This window comes from Cuculus canorus, chromosome 1 (genome assembly GCF_017976375.1).
Source record: "Cuculus canorus isolate bCucCan1 chromosome 1, bCucCan1.pri, whole genome shotgun sequence".
NCBI classification, from domain to species: Eukaryota; Metazoa; Chordata; class Aves; order Cuculiformes; family Cuculidae; genus Cuculus; species Cuculus canorus.
In genome coordinates, this window is record NC_071401.1 from 184,235,405 (window position 1) to 184,254,266 (window position 18,862).

The 18,862-nt window shown below is 38.0% G+C and overlaps 1 protein-coding gene across 8 annotated transcripts in view; it reads left to right on the top strand.

Annotated features, from left to right (window-relative positions):
• PTPRZ1 (protein tyrosine phosphatase receptor type Z1) overlaps nucleotides 1-18,652 on the top strand; it is a 135,438-nt gene extending 116,786 nt beyond the window's left edge. For 3 of the 8 annotated variants that reach the window (XM_054065508.1, XM_054065528.1, XM_054065543.1), the window contains 16 exons: nucleotides 1,783-1,803; nucleotides 1,972-2,068; nucleotides 3,566-3,648; nucleotides 4,371-4,505; nucleotides 5,790-5,924; nucleotides 6,998-7,161; nucleotides 7,867-7,950; nucleotides 9,550-9,685; nucleotides 10,584-10,730; nucleotides 11,609-11,702; nucleotides 11,994-12,067; nucleotides 13,073-13,201; nucleotides 14,626-14,772; nucleotides 15,057-15,199; nucleotides 15,818-15,953; nucleotides 17,631-18,652. In XM_054065508.1, coding sequence (XP_053921483.1) covers nucleotides 1,783-1,803; nucleotides 1,972-2,068; nucleotides 3,566-3,648; nucleotides 4,371-4,505; nucleotides 5,790-5,924; nucleotides 6,998-7,161; nucleotides 7,867-7,950; nucleotides 9,550-9,685; nucleotides 10,584-10,730; nucleotides 11,609-11,702; nucleotides 11,994-12,067; nucleotides 13,073-13,201; nucleotides 14,626-14,772; nucleotides 15,057-15,199; nucleotides 15,818-15,953; nucleotides 17,631-17,771 — 1,866 coding nt within the window. In that variant the 3' untranslated portion in view covers nucleotides 17,772-18,652. The remainder of the gene's footprint in view (nucleotides 1-1,782; nucleotides 1,804-1,971; nucleotides 2,069-3,565; nucleotides 3,649-4,370; nucleotides 4,506-5,789; nucleotides 5,925-6,997; nucleotides 7,162-7,866; nucleotides 7,951-9,549; nucleotides 9,686-10,583; nucleotides 10,731-11,608; nucleotides 11,703-11,993; nucleotides 12,068-13,072; nucleotides 13,202-14,625; nucleotides 14,773-15,056; nucleotides 15,200-15,817; nucleotides 15,954-17,630) is intronic. The other 5 variants (XM_054065522.1, XM_054065550.1, XM_054065537.1 and 2 more) reach the window with 3 other exon arrangements.
• The last annotated feature ends 210 nt before the right edge of the window (nucleotides 18,653-18,862 follow it).

Sequence of the window (18,862 nt, forward strand, 5' to 3'; positions counted from 1 at the left end):
TGGTAGCGAAAGCTTTACAGTTCCTTTCCTAAAGTATATGGTTCATAAGAGGAATTTCAAAACTTTGAAATGTATGTTCTCATCATATAATATTACTGTTACCACGTGTAACTAATGAACTCCGTAGTTTTTCACATTCATGTGTAGTACAAGCAGTTTAAAGATTGATATGTTTTAACTTAAGTCACATAAAATAAACTGGAAACTCAAACTCTGTAATTAAAGCTGTGCTGTTAGAATTCTTGACAAGTGATTTCTAACAAATTCAATCACATGAGATATAAACAAGTATTTTAATTGATCTCTATTAATTTAAAATATTATTGCAGAATATCCCCAGTATTGAAAGCAAAGAAATTCATAGTTTTGCATGATTTGATTTTGGTTTTGTTTCCCCAGCCAATGTGTTGTGATTTAATGGAACAAAAATTCCATCAGAACCTTCATCAGAATTTCTTCTCCAATTCATTTAACATTCAGAATATGCATCTGATTGTGGGAACAAACTTGTAAATACTTGTAAACATCCAGTACATGTTCATATGTTACACACGTGCACACGCACTGAAAGGACTGGGCTCCAGCTAGACTGGAGAGGAGATGTTGAAGGACTGTGTAAATAAAATGGTAACAAAATTCTTTCACCATTAGTGAGAATAGCAATACAGAAATTAAATTGTTCATACTAAATTGTTCTTTTCCTAAAATTGTTCTTTTCCTAAATTACAGCAGTGATCCAAAGACCAAATATGCTGCATCTCACTGAGCTACACCTACACCATCTAAAATCTTTCATGCTTGTTTTAACTATTACAAAAACCTTTATAATTTCTTGGAGATCCTTTTTGGCTTTACAGAGTACCCCAGAATTAGTTTCCTGGTCTTTTCTCTACCAGTAAGGAACTTATAAGACATGGGAAAACTGAAATACAGTGACTGTCTTTGCAGAGTCAGCATATATTTGGAGAGGAGAGTACAGGGGTGGTTCAGGTTTTTTATTTATGTTACTATAAAACAACTTATATTTAAAATCTAGTTTTCAGGCTGGTAACCACTTTTCATATGTATGCTTAAATAGCTGAAGGTCAAGGTGATTAATAGTAAAATTAATCCTAAAAAGTGTTGGGAAAAGTTATTATAGTACTTTTAGTCATGACAACATATTTCCTGCTTAACAATGTGGACCTTATAAATGCATGAGTTTCCTGTCAGCTAAAGTAATCAATAAAACAAAATAGTTTTGTGAGTTTTACAGATTTCATGGAATCTTCTCAGGCCTGGCTCTCTCCCGCTTTATAAAAGTGTTGGGTTCGTTGCTGGCTGACTGAGGTCTGTGATGCTGTCCTTCTGGCTGAGCAGCGTGCTTTCTGTCCTCCTCCAGGGAAGGTTTTACAGCTGAATGTAAAGAGAGCAAAAGCATTCCACAGAGAAACTAATGCAGTTATAAGGACCAAGAACAAATCTAGTGAAGAGTTAAATGTATAGATAATCTGGCTAAAGTCAGTGATGTTGCTCATATATATAAGCTTTCACCAGCCTAAGGTCTAAAGTTAAAGCTAAAAGGCAGGAAGACAGATGCCAGTATTTTAGCAGGAAAATTACCTCTTGCTTCCTTTAAGAGTTGCTGAATGTTCAGGTTTGTTGTTACTATACAGATATATATTGCATGATCATAACTGTTTTCCATATAGTAACTGTAATTTATATAGACACTTATCCATTTGTTCTGTGCTGTGCAATTTGATTTTTTTTTTACTTTTTTTGCATTCATTCCCTCATTAGACACTGAAAGAGTTTTATCAGGTAAGGAATTATTTCACTGCATTTTTTTTTTTAAAGCAATGAAGTAGTTGTAAAATATCATAGATAACTGGGTATAAAGTTGTTGTTCTTTTTGTGCTAAATTGCTGTATTTTAAGACATCTTATGTATCTTAATACTTACTAAAGTATGATGTACTTTTTTTTTCAGGAAATCCAGAGCTGTACTGTAGATCTAGGTATTACATCAGACAGCTCTAATCACCCCGACAACAAGAATAAGAATCGATACATAAACATTGTTGCTTGTAAGTAAATGTATCACTTGATACTCTGTTTAAGAAATAATAGACAAGTATGGATTTATTTTTTAGTAGAGGGGTGGAAAAAGTACCTCTACACTGAAAGTTCTGGATGCTGCTCAGCAAAATGCTTGAAGAGGAATAGCATGAGTTTTCATGTCTCTTCTAGACCTCTGGCATTCTACTGCTTCGAGGAACCTGTGTTAGCAAGACATATTTGTGTATTTTGTGATGACCTGAAGGGAGCTGGGAGATTTCATTATAATGCCATTATAAAGCTAGAGAAGCTGTGTTTTGATTGCCAAAATTAATCCATCTTTGATCTGGAATAGCAATGATTTAGCCTCCCTAGGAGCTTCACAATCCCTGGATATGTTTACTGTCATATAAAAATATAAATGTACTGATTTTATGTTATTTTGTGCCCTCCCACAATGTAATAGATCAGCTTCATTAGACAGGACATTTGTTTTCCCACTTCATTACCCTTCTTAACTATCTCAGATATTTCTTTTCTGAAACACATATATTCCGATTTGCTAATTTCTCCCTGAAGCTATTGTCTCTGGGCTCTTGATCATTTTGATGGCTTAATATATTTTTCTTAATTCTCTATAGTATTTCAACTTTGTTCTGATAACAAGAAGCTCTAAATTAAATCTGGGTTCAGCATGCAGTGTCATTAGAGCTTTATAGAACAAGAGACAGAATGAGCCCATCTGGCAGAAGGCAATGCAAACTAGCAGCAAGAAGTCCCTTTCCGCATGGCTGAAGATACCTCTAGAGAGAAGGAAAGTCAGGAATTTTCCTCTACCATTCTGTGTTGATACCTAATCATAAAAAAAGGTGCCAATGCAGGGTCTTTGTTTTCAAAGGGCAATGCTCAAGCAGATTAGGGTAGCTCAAGTAGAATTCCCCTATGCAACTGAATAAATCTCTACAGCCTCTAGACTGTAGCCTACAGTCGGTGCAGGCTACAGAAAGCTTCGGCTCCTCCTGAGGTAGACACTGCTGAAGCTCTTCAGCTGACCAGATGCTCCAAGGTCGCATCATTTTCCAGGCTCCAGGCTCTGCTCTTTCTAACTTGGAGTGACTGTGCCCAAACACGGGTACCTGCCCTCATTTGAGATGCCCAGGGCAGACAGGACACTGTGCAGGCTTGGCAGACACAACACAGGACTTACAGAAGACCCATCCCCCTTCATAAGCAGCACCTGGAGGCTGTAGGGAATATGTCACAGTCCATAAAATTACCCCAGGTGCTTCCCTTCAGGAAACTGAATTCTGAGTCCTTGAGTCCTTGGATTCGTTTGTTTATTTTTCTGCAAACTAGAATTTTGAATCCAACTCATTCCTAAGCACAGGATCTTTGCATTGATTGTGACTGTACTAACCTCATGTCCTGTAAAATTTCATTTCAGTATTTTTTTGAAAAGTTTTCTTACATAAAGAATATAATTCTTGCAGAAAACTATGCTTATTTTCTCCCTTGTTTCACTACAGATGATCATACTAGGGTTAAATTAGCACAGCTTGCAGAAAAGGATGGAAAACTGACCGATTATATTAATGCCAACTACGTTGATGTAAGTGTTTTTTCCTCTCTGCCAGCCTATTCATCTGTCAGCCTTTTCGTAAATACTGGTGTATGAAGGTGAATAGACTTAGTTAAAAAAAAACCATAGCACAATATTACAGATTTTGTTAAGAAAAAAAGTTAAAGCTCAGGTAAAACTCCAGTTCTTTCTTGAATCCGTTTTGATATTGTAGCAACTGAAGCTTGGTGAAAAGCTTTATGAAACAAAAATTGTTCTGTCACATCTGAGTCATTTCAGAAGCATTTCGCATCTGAATGTTTGTTCTTTTATGCATTTTTGGTAAGTGGTTAATTCTTCTGTCAGAGATAATCTCATGAGAGGAAGATGCCATTTGGCTGAGAGTCTCACCAAGGTACCATTTATTCTGTTTTCATTACCCAGTAATTTACATGTGAGTGATTTTGATTCATTTCTTAAACCACTATCATAACAGATGTCTCATAATCACTGTCATGTCAACATTCTGCTGGAACACAGGCACTTGAACATATATCCTATTTGTTGGAATAATAAACATTGACATAACAGTTGCATTCTTATGTCATCTGGTACTGCAGGGCTTCAGTGATTTGGATAGTTATAAATTTGAAGGTACTTACAAGCTTTTGAGATTCTTTAAAAACAGATATGTAAAATGTCGTGTACTCCTCCCAGCCTCCTTTTGCTCACGGACTGTGTTTTGATGAGTCATTTGTTATATTTCAATTTAGGGCTACAACAAGCCGAAAGCCTACATTGCAGCTCAAGGGCCACTAAAATCTACAGCAGAAGATTTCTGGAGGATGATATGGGAACACAATGTAGAAGTTATTGTGATGATTACTAATCTCATTGAGAAAGGAAGGGTATGAATACCTTTGTCTGTTATTTATTTCTCTGATGTTGATAGATATATCTGTAGCGGACTCATTTCTCTCTTTTAAAAATCTGGTTTAGGCATTTATTGAGCAAAAAGCAAAAATCTGTAGTTGTTGCTTGTATTGAGATTGGCAGTAGAAGTATAAAGGTGAGGATTTGTAGCATGAAACTGAAGAAAACCTTTAAGCTCAATTGTCAACAACTGAAGTCTTGAAATACCGTGGTCTAACCACATAAGATTGTCTTCTACTGAAAAAAAGCCCTGTGTGTAATCGGGAGCGGACAGACTGTGGACTTTGTGCAACATTCTTCTAGCAGCCTGCTCTCTGACATTCTATTTTTTTAGAGCTGCCTTAAACCCTGGAAAGGAGAAAGCCATAGTTCGGGTGAATTTTTCTGGATACACTGGCTGCTGCCTGTTAATGTCCTGTGGGGCCCACAGTTCCTTTCCTGCCGCTTGACTAGATATGTTTTTATCTAGTGAGATAAAATGAAATCAAACCCCATCACAGGATATGTGTTTCTCTGGTTATGTGATGGGAATATGCGTGTGTCCTGCGGTCACATGAGGAGGTATTGCATCACAACTGTCACACATTGGCATCAATGCCTAAAACACACCAAATTGTTGTCATATGACCTATTAAACATCTATCAGATGACACAAACACAGCAAATGCAGAGAGGGTCACACTGGTAGTACCACTTTGTTTATAATACCATGTTCTAAACATGTACTCTTCTAGTACTCCTAGAGAAGGCTACACGGCTGCCCAACGAAAAGGCTGGACATCATAGCTCCCTGTTGTTTATTCTGGCTACGCACAAGCTCGCTTTTACCCTTTCTGATAAGTTATAAGTGTACTGTACCCATGCTATGAACCAATCAAAAGCCACATACGACTCCCAGCTTGAATGTATTCCTGTTATTCCTATAAATTATCAGCTATTTTCTTTAGATTTTAGTGTCTAGAGAATGGCAAGTCGTGCAATATTAGGTTGCTGTAGCTCTGATAGTATGATTTAAAACCTTTCTTTTTTTTGAGCATTACAAATAAAGATCTTTCCACAGCCATCTCTCTTTACAGCACAAAATAACTACACATTATTTGTTCTCTTGTGCTGAAGTTCATGTCTGTTAAAAACTTATTATACTGGAAGTTCCTCTGTTTGTTTTTTTTGTGGTTGACTGTGGTCTTAAATTTGAACATGTCAGCATGCTAGTTTGACATTTTGCTTTCTTTCTCTGTTTTGCATTTGCTTTCTAACAGAGAAAATGTGACCAGTACTGGCCTGCTGAAGGTAGCGAAGAATATGGAAACTTCTTGGTTACTCAGAAGAGTGTTCATGTACTTGCCTATTACACTGTGAGGAATTTTACTCTTAGAAACACCAAGATCAAAAAGGTTGGTGGCATCCTGTAAACGTGGTTTGGGCAAAAGACAGTGTTAAAAGTTACTTAGAATATTTTTTAGGGCAGTTGGCAGCTGTTTTCTGTTGTATAGGTAAAGCTGAATCGTGCAGGTCTCAGCCAGCCAAGATGCTCATCAGCTTCAGAGGTTCTTTGACCAGATCAACAGATTGAGAAGATACTGGCCTGTAGTGTACTGGTGTGATGTAGAACCATCGGGGAAAAAGCTATCATCACACTGGAGAGCACACACTTGGATTTTGCCTGCCTGGTGAGCAGGAAAGTAAATTTTCAGGAAGAAAGCAGCTAGTAGAAAATGTGGTATGAATCAAATCATCTATCTCAGCTATCAGTTTTCCTTTTTAAGGACCGAATCTTTACCCCTCTGCCAAACATGTGAATCTACATCTTGTTTTATTATAAATAGAACCAGCGTGCTCTCAACTTAGCAGTGTGATATTGGTTACATCGAGAGGCATTCCAAAAGCTTGATTTATTTCAGGCACCTATGTGCTAGTCATCTGGTCTCTCAGCCTCCCTGTACAATTAATGGTGAAAGTACGGTACTGCCAAGTAATTTATTCTGCCTCTTTTAGGAACCAATCTGTGAATGAGATGACCTGCTCTCTGAAGGTATCCCTGCTCTGAGTTGCCATAGAGCTTAGAAAAGCAGCCTACACAAGGCTACTTCCCTTGTAGATCACTGAAGATGGGCGAAGTAAATCCTACCCTTTCTGTCTACCCAGCAGAGGCACAAAGTAGCAGAAATAGCTGATGACTCTTAAGAGCAGCTGTAATCTGTTATCCCTGCAGTGCTTTTAGCTTTTCTCTATGGCTTTCTAAGGGACCGAGCCATGTAATTTATTCCATTCAGAGGGCAAGCTGATGGGACAGAGGACTGGCCCTTCCTTTTCTCTTCGAAAGCTGGAATATTCAGAGCTAGGTGGCATGCTGTTAAATAAATATGGACAGTACTAATTCAGGCACTATCAGGTAAAGAAATAAAATTATGAGGAGCTGCCATTCAGATGTGGGCTGCTTACATATGGAATTATTTTTCCATTACAGGGTTCACAGAAAGGGAGATCTTGTGGACGTATAGTAACTCAGTACCATTATACCCAGTGGCCTGACATGGGTGTTCCAGAATACACACTGCCCGTGCTCACCTTCGTGCGGAAGGCATCGCATGCCAAGCGCCACGCTGTCGGGCCTGTTGTGGTTCATTGCAGGTGTGGTTTTTACTGCCGTAAGGTTCACTCCCCTTTTGTTTTGCAGAAAAAAAGAATTTTGCAATGGTGGGTTAAGCAAAATTTCACTCACAATTTTAAGAATTCCTCATGGAATAAAATTAATTTCTTAGCTGATATTTCTGTCCTTGGTAAGGCCAACTAATCAACTGCCTGTGCCACTTCTGTAAATCTCCGTAAACAGTGTGATGCTGCTCTGCACTATGTTTGTTCTTTTTTGCAAAAATGCTTTTCTTTTTACTTTTTTGCACATTTCTGTACTACTCTCTTGATTGCTATGAGCTTACCAGGTACATACATAACAGTAAATGTTCCATTTTCTGCAAAGATATCGTTAGGATGGTTTTGGCTCATGCTTTCTTTGGTGCAGGGATACTCTGTAATCCTAAAAGGAGCTCTGTCCACAAAAGAAGACTCACTCTATTCCTGGCTGAACTACAACTCTGCTGTTTTTAACATTACTCTGCGCTCTAGCAGTCATTTGCAATGGAAGAGCATTCTGGGGAACGGTTTGAGTCTGCATGTGCCGCAGTGTGCAGGCAGGTGTTTTGTCAGTGCTCACTAAAACTGGGAAGCTCAGGGAAAATTGGTTTAAAAGGGCTTGTAGGGCCTGGAATGACTTCGCAATGCCCGTGAAGGAGCGGGTTATTGTAAAATATATAAGCAGGTTCTGGTTTTCCACTGTAGTACCTCACCTTTGATGGAACATTTGGAAAGAGAACCTCCTCATGAATTCTGTCCTTCTGGAGCTGACTCTGAGAAAGCCAACAGGTAAAGTTACCTCACAAACACTGCAAATGAAGATATTTTATTTCTGGGATGATGTAATCTGACTGAAATCTGTTTTTAGCTTGAAAAATGAAAATTCCACATTTTGGTTGTTTTGCTGCTATATACATCCTGCCTTTTCTTGGGAAATTGAAAGTAAGAGTTTCCCCAAAATGCCAAGTCTGAGATCTATGCCAGCAGGCTGAGAGATCAGCAATATATTATAAGTCAACTAAATCAAGTTTTTAAAAAGTAAACAATGGTAAGTTGTGTGGCTTCAGTCAGACATCTCCATTGGGTTGTAGGTATAACTCACCTCTGTCTGTAGACAGTTTTATTCAGCTTTTAATTCAACTGTCCACATGCGCTGTGGAATTTCAAAGGAGTCCTCTCATGTTAGAAAAATAACTTTTATTTATCTTTACAGGCTATATGGAGGACACAGATGACGAACTTCATGAAACTTTTTTTAGCTATTTTTATGTTTGGGTATTTTTCATGTTTTGTCTTTCATAACAAGTACAGATGGTGTCTGGTAATCTTTATACTTTTTCATGTCTAATAGTGTGTTAATAACCTTTCTGTTTTATACCACATTTATTTAGACAGTTTATTATAACAATCTGATTTCACATTACCCATAGTTTGTGCCACCTCTGTGGAAGAAATGAGATGACTGACTTAGCATGTACAGACTGAGCTTGGATCTGCCTGTAAGGGCACATGCAGACCCAGTACAGTGTTGCTGTCAAGTTACAAGTACAGCACACGTAACGTTTCCTTATAACTTAGAAGAGAATTACAACTGCCTAATTTCCATATAGGACTAGATAACAAAAAATGACCTTTTGACCTTGTACTTCCAACCTAGATAATTTATGAAAGGAAAAGTTGGGGTTTAATTCTACAGTACAGCTGGTTTTATGCTACATGAGTCAGAGTTGATAATGGGAGCAAGTCAATTAACCCTTCCTTCTGCATATTCCCTTTTTAAAAAGGGTTTCGACCATTGCTTGCCATCTTAGCTGTGTCTGAAGAGCACTAAGCTTTTTCTTTTACAGATGTACCTTCAGGAGCTCTGCCACTTCCTGGGGTCTTCCTCAACCCAGTGTCTTTGAAATCTCCTGTATCTGTAATGCGTAGCATAATGCAACTTTTCCTTTAAGAGATGTTTATTTCAACATAGAAGAACTTGAACACGTTAACTGTGCCCAAAGAAGAACTTGAACACGTTAACTGTGCCCAAATGCTGACATATGCCACCTTTTCTAGATGTACTTAATAAAGTATCCTAAAGAATATCAGAAGCTTGAAAGTTGCAGAACTTAAGGAAACCCCTTAGTTCTATTTCAATTGACAATTTAAAAGTAATTTGGGAAAATGATCTTTAAGTCTGGTCTTTCACAAAGCAAAAGATGAGTTGAAAACTTTTTTTTTTTCATTACCAGCCTTGAAGTGTTAGCAAAGTATGTCATATAATGAAACAATTTGTAGAGGAAAGTCTTCCCTACACACCAGTTTGTTGAAAAAGCTATGTATAAGAAACAATTCTTTTCGTTGTTATTTTACTTTCAGGCTCAGGATTATTCTTTTGTTTTGTAGTGCTGGTGTTGGAAGGACAGGCACTTACATAGTGTTAGACAGCATGCTGCAGCAAATTCAGCATGAAGGGACAGTCAACGTATTTGGATTCTTAAAACACATACGTACCCAAAGGAACTACTTGGTGCAGACTGAGGTAAGAATAAAATATATATATAGCAAGAGACTATTACAGACTGGACCTTCCCTTTTCCTTCCCTTGCTTTTATAGAGACATCCTTCTAGGCTCACTTGGAGCAATGCACTAGAAATTGCCTGTGGGCTCTTGTCTGTTTATTAACGAGGACTCAGAAGAAAGAAAGAATGTATAAATCATGCTTCCTGCAGTGGCACTTTCTTGGCAGGGCGTGCATTTTTGTCATAGATTCTTTTAGGGAAACACCATTATCAGATCTTCACTGAACTTGATCAAACAGTAGATATCTGGTAATAACAAGTAGGAAAAAAAGCTGTTGCAGACAGAAGGTTCTCTATAGCTACTTTAAACTGAAGAATATATATAGAATAGTGAAAGACCAGAAGAAAGCAATAAGGACAACAGCAGGGCATTTTAAAGTCTATTTCAGGTTTCAGGAACAGGTGGTTAAATTTCCTAGTGCCTTTCAATAGAAGAAAAGGTAATCAACAACAGCATGGGCACTCGTTTCAAAGGATGTGAGAGAGAAAATAGAGCCTAGCAGTAGGAACTGGGAGTGATCACTCTATTGCAAGAAAGACAGGGAGAGCCACATAACAAGCTGACTTGGAAATTTGACACCAGGCTATGCTTGCATTTTTAACCCTGTTCTGTGAACATCAGATATCACAGGTGGTAGGGATTTGGTATTATATCATATATACATTGCATGTGTAGTTCAACTGTGCTCGTAAATATGTACTGTCATTGTGGAGGGTCAGCTTTCACTGCAGAGAATCACTTTCGAGCACCTCCCCTACAGCAGCCCGCTGTGAAGATATACGTGTCAGAAGTGGTAGCTTAGCCAGAGGTGTCCAGGGGAATCTAAGAGCTCACATGTTTGGTTTTCTTTTCCTAGGAACAGTACATCTTCATTCATGATGCATTGGTTGAAGCGATACTCAGCAAAGAAACAGAAGTTCTCGAGACTCACATTCATGCCTATGTTAATGCTCTCTTGATACCTGGACCTACAGGAAAGACCAGACTTGAGAAACAATTCAAGGTGAGCTCTCGGAGATAGTAATACAAAAAGCTTTAGGCCTGCAGGCTTCAATGACTTAACAGTAGATATATCAACACAATTTTTAGTGGTTTTCTTTATCTGTAATTTAACTGCTGAGGTTAAATTCAGAGTAATTTGAAAATGCATGCAGTCAGTTGGGACAAAAGAATTACATACTCTTGAATAACGGGGGGGGGGGGGGGTTGTCTTAAAAACAATAAAGGAGATATGGGTTGATGAGTGGATTTTTTGAAGAGCTATGTGCCTTCACATGAAGATCCCAAAAGTAAAACAACTGTCTGGAAAGAAGTCATTGTGGTGACAATGAGATGAGCTATGTCAATCAACATGTTCCCCTCAGTGCACAGAAGTGGCCAAAAGACAGGCTTCACCTCGGCAGGCAATAAGTGAACAAGTGGTGCTTGTGGATGTGGAGCTGCCTCACATCAGGAGCTGTACTCTTTGTATAACAATGCAGATTTTTCTGCACAGACATTTACTTTTTTTCCAAAAATAATTAAGTTTACCCAAATTGCTGTGCAAGCAAAGATATAAGTGATACTGAGATGGCACAAGCACTGAAGGGTGGGGATGGATGGTATTTCCTTCAAAGACATGCTTATGGACTTAAGAATCATTTACTATGATGAGACTTAAGAATCATTTACTATGATGAGACTTATGGCTTAAGAATCATTTGAACTGATAAAACAGTGAAAAGATTCCCATGAGTTGCTAAGTAGTTTAGGCAGATAACTGATTACCTAAAGTAAAGAGAGACAGCTAACCTGCAATACATGCACTCTTCTGTTTAATGCAGCTAATGAAGGAATGGCTTTTTTGCAGTGACCTGATTTTTTTTATCTTCTTTGTTTCAGTTACTGAGCCAGTGTAACACACAGCAGTGTGATTATTCAACTGCACTTAAACAATGCAACAGAGAAAAGAACCGAACTTCATCCATCATTCCTGGTAAGCTTGTTCAAATCAGCTTCTCCGGGTGGAAAAATATTCATGAACTGTGTATTTCAAACCTTCTGTCTTTCCTTATCAAGAACTGAAGACGTCTGCATTGGGGTGGAGCAGTGTTCTGTAAAGTACTTACAGTGGAAAAATTATTTATATTACCACACACAGGAAGACAAAATAGATGGCTGGAAAACACTTTACACTGATGAAGCTTAGTGTTATCATTACTATGTGATAATTGCTATAGTTTGTGTCATTGCAACATAAGTACTAGTTCATGACTTTTTTTTACAGTGGAAAGATCAAGAGTGGGTATCTCATCACTGTCTGGTGAAGGGACAGACTACATCAATGCTTCCTACATTATGGTAAGTCAGTTAACTGTATTGGTGAAAAACGGTGTCCCATTGTGTAGCTCTTTTTAGATTTGCTGTGTGCCTATATTAGGGTGGCACAGTCCTAATTTCCAAACCCCCTTTATTCCTTTATTCATTCTGCCTGAAAGAGTTAACTTACCCCAGGAAGTATTATTACTCTTTTTACATCTGGTTAAGTACATTGCATTTTGACAATCTGTAGAAGGAGAAATCCCATCGTGGTTTTAAAAACTAGTAAAGCTAAATGCCACATGTGAAAAGATCTTCTGAGATGAACTAAAAGTGTTAACTAACAAGTTAGTTTATAATGCCTGTACTGTGATTTGCCTTCCTGCTGCTCATCTTACAGAGCTTTTGCAGCTGGCATAGCTCAAGACACCATAGCTCATCAGCTTTCTATTATCATGTTGTTCCCTGAGTTTTCTTCAACTCTTTCGCCCCTCATTAGCTGAAAGGGAAGAGTAAATGCTTCCTGGACATTCAGGAAAGAGATGGAAAAGTTCCCTGCAGTGCTCTGCATATGTGATCCTTCATCAGGTGCATTAGTGCAAAGGAACTTTTTTTTGTGCTAAGAAGTTGATCTGGGACATCTGTACAAATTAAGAGACTACTTGGGACTTCTGCAGATCTTTCAAGCCTTCTTTTATTTGTTTCAGGTTGCCAGATCCTCTGGATGTTTTCTAGCTAATGAAAAACAATTAGCATGTGTGTATGAGTTAATGTATTTTCATTCTGAGTTGGCTGTTCAAGTCTCCGCTGTTTTATTTTGTCATATTTATTTTAAGTTTTTAAAATTATTCCATTGTAATTGATCTTATTATTTTCACTTGCAAAATACTGCAATTAAAGTTTTATGTTCTTCTTATATTTGTAGAAAACCAAAGGAGCCACAAGTCAGCGATTTATTTTCTAGGCTTTTGAATCTGTCCAGTAGAAGCATCCTTTAAATGTTAATAGTTCGGCATCAGTTCTGAGTCTGTTGATTTTGTTTTGCAGGGTTATTATCAAAGTAATGAATTCATTATTACTCAGCATCCCTTACTACACACTATTAAGGATTTCTGGAGAATGATATGGGACCACAATGCCCAGCTAGTAGTCATGCTTCCTGATAGCCAGAATATGGTGAGTTTTGTGGCTGATTATTACGGGTTTATGTATTACCATTTTGAAATATGCAGCACATGAGACAGTAGCTTGGATTTTGGGAAAAACAATTAAAAAGTGTTAATACTCTACTGAGTGTAAAATCTATCAATAATCATCTAGTGGAAAGCTGGAGGTCCTTGTCCGCGCATATCGCAACTGGTATGAGAAAGTATTCAATCATTCCTGTGTAACTTGTAAAAAGAGCCAAACAGCAGAAGTAACCATTACGTAAAGCTAGTTTTCGCTCCGTTTTACTTTAGTTGTAAAATGGCTTCTTCAGCCCTTACTAGGTATGGTAGAAATATGAAGTTGGTTCTCTTGCTCATCTCCTAAAGTTACAAGCAAATGTTTGTTTAGCAGGGATTTATCTGACTCTAAACAGCAAAGGTTGCTCAAATGTTTGTTTTGTTTGTGTAATTTAATTACAGAATAATATGGTTTTCAGTTACTAGAAATGTAGGAATATCTGAGAGCTTTTAGGCTGGTACTTTGAGAAATCTGGAGGTGTTAGAGGGCATCATGTTTGGTAATGAGTTTGGAGGAGAGCTATGCAAATGCTTTGGAGAGTATTCCATGATTGGAAAAATATGTTCAACTAAGACTGTGTTCTTTTTTTTTTTCTTCTCATCAAATGATTTATGAGTGTTACAGTTCTTATGAAACAGATGGATTTTTAAGGTAGCCTTTGTAATAAGGGAGGTTGTTTGCCAGGAGGTGATGGTTCATTATGATTCAAGTAAGAAAGGCACTGAGACTCTGTAACATATTATTTTAAATGCTATTTATTAGAGCTAACACTAGAAGGAGAGGATAGTATAGATAATTCTACATCCTATCAGAGAGATCCTGGAAACCCCAGGTTGTGCGGCATTGAATGCGTCAATGTATCAAGGTACATCATACCATGCAGCTCCTGTCAATGGAAGGGTCACCCCCATTTTGGTTATTTGAGCAATTATAAGATTTTCTTGGAAGAAGACACTTCTGTTCATCATTTCTGTTGTCAAAAAGAATGGCATTCTCATGAGAACTTCTTGCTACACTTTTAGATCACCCCGAGGCCACTCAAGTGATGTAATTGCCAGTTGCAGCCTCCTCTGTTACAACCCACCAGCTGAAGGCCAGGCTGGACATGTGGCACAGGGCACCACAGCACATATTGACTGTTACATGGGTCACTGTCTCCAAAAGGGTACAATGGTCTCCCGGTCAGGATCACAACAGAGGTGTCTGAAAACATCACTTGTGATGTTTGTAATCCCACCTAAATTTTGATTCGTCAATTTAAATCTAGCTGGCTGTACTGATTTACATATATGACAATTTATTATGTTGGGTTATTTTATTTTAAGAGCTCAATGTTATTTATTTTTATGGCTTCTTTTTTTTCTTTCCTGGAGGCTGAAGACGAGTTTGTATACTGGCCAAACAAAGATGAGCCTATAAACTGTGAGAGTTTTAAAGTTACTATGATTGCCGAAGAACACAAGTGTCTGTCTAACGAAGAGAAGCTCATAATCCAAGACTTTATTTTAGAAGCTACACAGGTAACACTGTTCTAAACATGTAACTCAGGACTTGATTTGCTAAAGGTAATGCCTACATTTTGTTACGTTATCTCTGGTAAATGAGTAATAAAATGCCTTTGAAACACCCAGGGAGGGAGTAACTTCTATAGGTAATGTGATGACGTGGGCAATAGGGTAATCCAGTCTCCACAGCAGTGGTATTCTGTATCTGGAGGCTGGAGCTGGACTGGAACAGGGTGAAAGATAAAAATAAGGATAGTCAATCTTTTACCAAACTGATCTATGTTTTTTTACTCTTTTAGGATGACTATGTACTTGAAGTGAGGCATTTTCAGTGTCCAAAATGGCCAAATCCTGACAGCCCTATTAGTAAAACTTTTGAACTGATCAGCATCATCAAAGAGGAAGCTTCCAGTCGTGATGGGCCCATGATTGTACATGATGAGTAAGAACTGCAACTTTCACTTTGGTTTGGTGTTTTTCTGTAGAACCATTCTCTTATCTCATTTAGCATGAAAGACACTGAAATAAGGCACAAAGTCTGCACCTTACAAATAGTATTGCTGCTTCTGTTTCAGCTACATCAACAATGGAAATATTTTTATTTTATCACACTCCAATGTTCTCTTTTCAATTCTGTCATGGTGATACTCTGGATGATTGTCAGATAGAGCAGTGGAGAGGAAGTCCATCAGGGCTTCACTGTCTGTTACTGAAAGAAGTAAGACTACTTAGATGAGGCAACTTACCCTTCTCCAGCTTTTTAATAATGGCTGAAAAATACTGAAATGTTGAAATAGTGAAGGACCTGAGGCCCTCAGGATTTGCTTAGTAAAGGATTGTAGGGAAATAACTCTTAAGACTGGCTTTTAAAGACTCACTAGAAATTGTAGCCAGGCGATTTGAAGGTTGTGTTAAGGCACTTGCTGGGCAACCCTATTTCAGAGAGTGCAAAGATCACATGACAGAGATTAATCTTAACAGTTTACCCTGGATTTTGTATTGTCTTGAACTGTAGAAACTTGGTACAGTTTCTAGAGACTTTTTTTCTTCCTTTACAAAGGCATGGAGGGGTGACGGCAGGCACTTTCTGTGCGTTAACAACACTGATGCATCAACTGGAAAATGAGAACTCAGTGGATGTTTACCAGGTAGCAAAGATGATAAATTTGATGAGGCCTGGAGTCTTTACAGACATTGTAAGTAACAAGCAAAATGTGTGTATATATTTTTTCTTCTGTGTGGTATTATATGTTGCTTAGACCTTAGGGCAACATTACTGGACCACTGATGCCTTAGTCTCTTGTGTAAGTTAATCAAAACTGTCTTCCAAAGGTGCTGTATTCCAAAACAGACCTGCTTATTCCAAAACCAAGTATTTGCCATGAAAACCTGTTACGTGATTATTGAGTGTTCATATTCAGAATGTGCAGAGTTGCCACAATCATCATAAAATCTGCACAATGAAGGTTTTAATTCAGCAGGAATAAATCTGTACTCCAAGTAGACCCTTAAGTAATTGCCCTAACTAGAAAGTAGTTACCTTAGTTTTCCATTTCAGGATGGACTTTGATTTCTCACGATCTGTTGAATGTTGACTTGACACCATTGCCACTCTGCTTGTAGAAAGAAAAAACATGAAAAGCATAACAAATAATAATTATTTACTAAGTCGGTGTCATACAAATGAAAATCCATCACAGAAATGAAAAACTACAAACCCTGTCCCTTTGGTCATATTTCTGCAAATCTGACTGCTGGAGAGCTACAGTGGATGTAATAAGGAGAATATTTTAAATAAGAGTGAAACATTAAGGTTAGCATTATCACATTTTTGACAGCAAAACATAACACAGGATTACCAGATGTGTCCACACCCTGCCCTGCCCTGCTAGCCCAGAATGAGGTGCCTGGCAGACAATGGAGTGAAAATGGGAACTCTTCCCACCTCTGCATCATCATTGGGACCTTCACTCTTCTTGCCCCAGGAGCCTCCAGCAAATACCTAGGCCCTTTATCTCAGATTTCCCGGTTTCCTATCCATGTACTGCAGGTGTTCAAATTTGTTGTTCTTTCTATCTCATATCTTAGTCCAGACCCCAAACCCTGCTCTGTTTATTCTGACTTTCTGTTCCATACTCCTTCCAGCACAGAAGTTCTTTATCTTTCTGTATCATTCCTAGATCCCAAAATATTTCTCTGCCCATTCGGAGCATCCACTGTTCCCTGGTGCAGCACAGTCTTTGCTGTGCCCGTTCTCCCACAGTGCTGCCCTGCACAGACCATCCAGCTGTTTTCCCCTTCCCAGCCCACACTGCAGAGCACCTGACTTCTGATATTCCCTATTTCCCACTGCACCAAACTGAGACTCCCCACTCCCTCTAGGCAGTGGCCTTCTCTGGATCTTCCCACAAAGTTTCTCTTCGTACACTTGGCAAGGTGTTCAAAAACATAAGCAATAACTGCAAGTACCAAAAAGAAAACAAAAGATCTGCCTTGATAGAATTCAGAGGGCAAAAAATGACATAGTGAAGGGGGAAAAAATAATAGCTCTAATCCTGACCTCGTTCAGTCAGTAGGAACTTTGCAATTGATTTTAAACAAGGATCACATTCAGCACATAGTACTTCTTTTAAAACACAGTTTTCTCCCCTACCCGTATAGTGTTCCTTAATGTTGTGCTTTACATTGTGTACAGAGGGAGCCCTAAGTCAGAAAATTAATAAAGCTGCTGAGTAACACAATAAATTGTGGGGTACAGTACAGGAACAGACTGACACATCAGCTGTTAATTAAGGTGGAGTAACGGTGTTACAAGATAATCTAGTGTTACTATTTCTGACCACACCCTGACTCTTTCCTCTTTTCTCCTCCAGGAACAGTACCAGTTTCTGTACAAAGCTATTCTCAGCCTTGTCAGCACAAGGCAGGAAGAAAACCCTTCAGCCTCTATGGACAGTAATGGCTCAGCTTTACCCGATGGGAATGCAGCTGAAAGTTTAGAATCTTTAGTTTAATAAGGACATCAACTTACACACACACATACCTACATCACACCAGGACTTTACCATTATTATTTTCAGTTTTATACTTCGGTGGGGGGAGGGGAGGAATCCGTCCAGTCACTATATGTATAATCAGATCCCAACTGTTGCTCAAACAGTCATTTCTGTTACATATGACTTTACTGCAGAACTTTTATCATTAACAATGTGTGCCTTTTCTTGAAAGATTTCTTGTAATACATTGTTATGTCTGAACTAACTTGATTGACTTTTACAGTGTTTCTAAGAATTGAATTGTGGTATGTTTTTTCAGTATTAGTTTTTGATTTATCTGGCTTTACTTTTAACTTAAAATTATCATATGTATAGATGTTAGGGGATTCTCAATTACAAACATGTCATGGGTTTAGTATTTGAATTACTTGCAGTATTTATAACAATTTACATTTGCTAGAAATATAACTTTTAATATAGTAGAATGTAAATAAAATACTGTTCCCCATAACATTCAACATTTTAAGACTTCAGTTAGAAATTTAGAATAGTAATCTGACACTTAATGTAAATACTTCTACTTCCGTAGTGATCCATGGACCAAATTTATATTTATAATTGTAGATTTTTATATTTTACTACAGAGTCAGTTTTCTAGTTCTGTGTAATTGCCTTGTTAAAACTGTAGTTGAGTATGTTTTTATTTTAACAAAGTCTTCTGATATATAATTGTGGATCTTAAGCAATTAACCTTCATATAGCTGCATGTGATTTTAACTTTTTGTGGGAAATAAATCATTTGGTTTGAAACAAGACGTTTTTATGAGAATAACACCTGTACTTGGCATTGTTAAATTGTTTTTACCTATGGCATTGCAAAAATAAATATAAATATTCCAGTCTGTGCTTAGCAGTCTTCTGTGAACAGTAAATAGTCTTCACTGTCATGTGAGAGAGCTTTTACTTACAAGAATAAGAACTCAAGGCTGACCTGGAGACAGCTGCTCTTCCCGTGGAATCTAAGAGGTCAGAAGGCATTTTTAGAAGGCTTCTTGTTATTTAATCTCTGCTCCAGTTCCAACTGTACCCAGTGTCCACGTTGGCTCTTG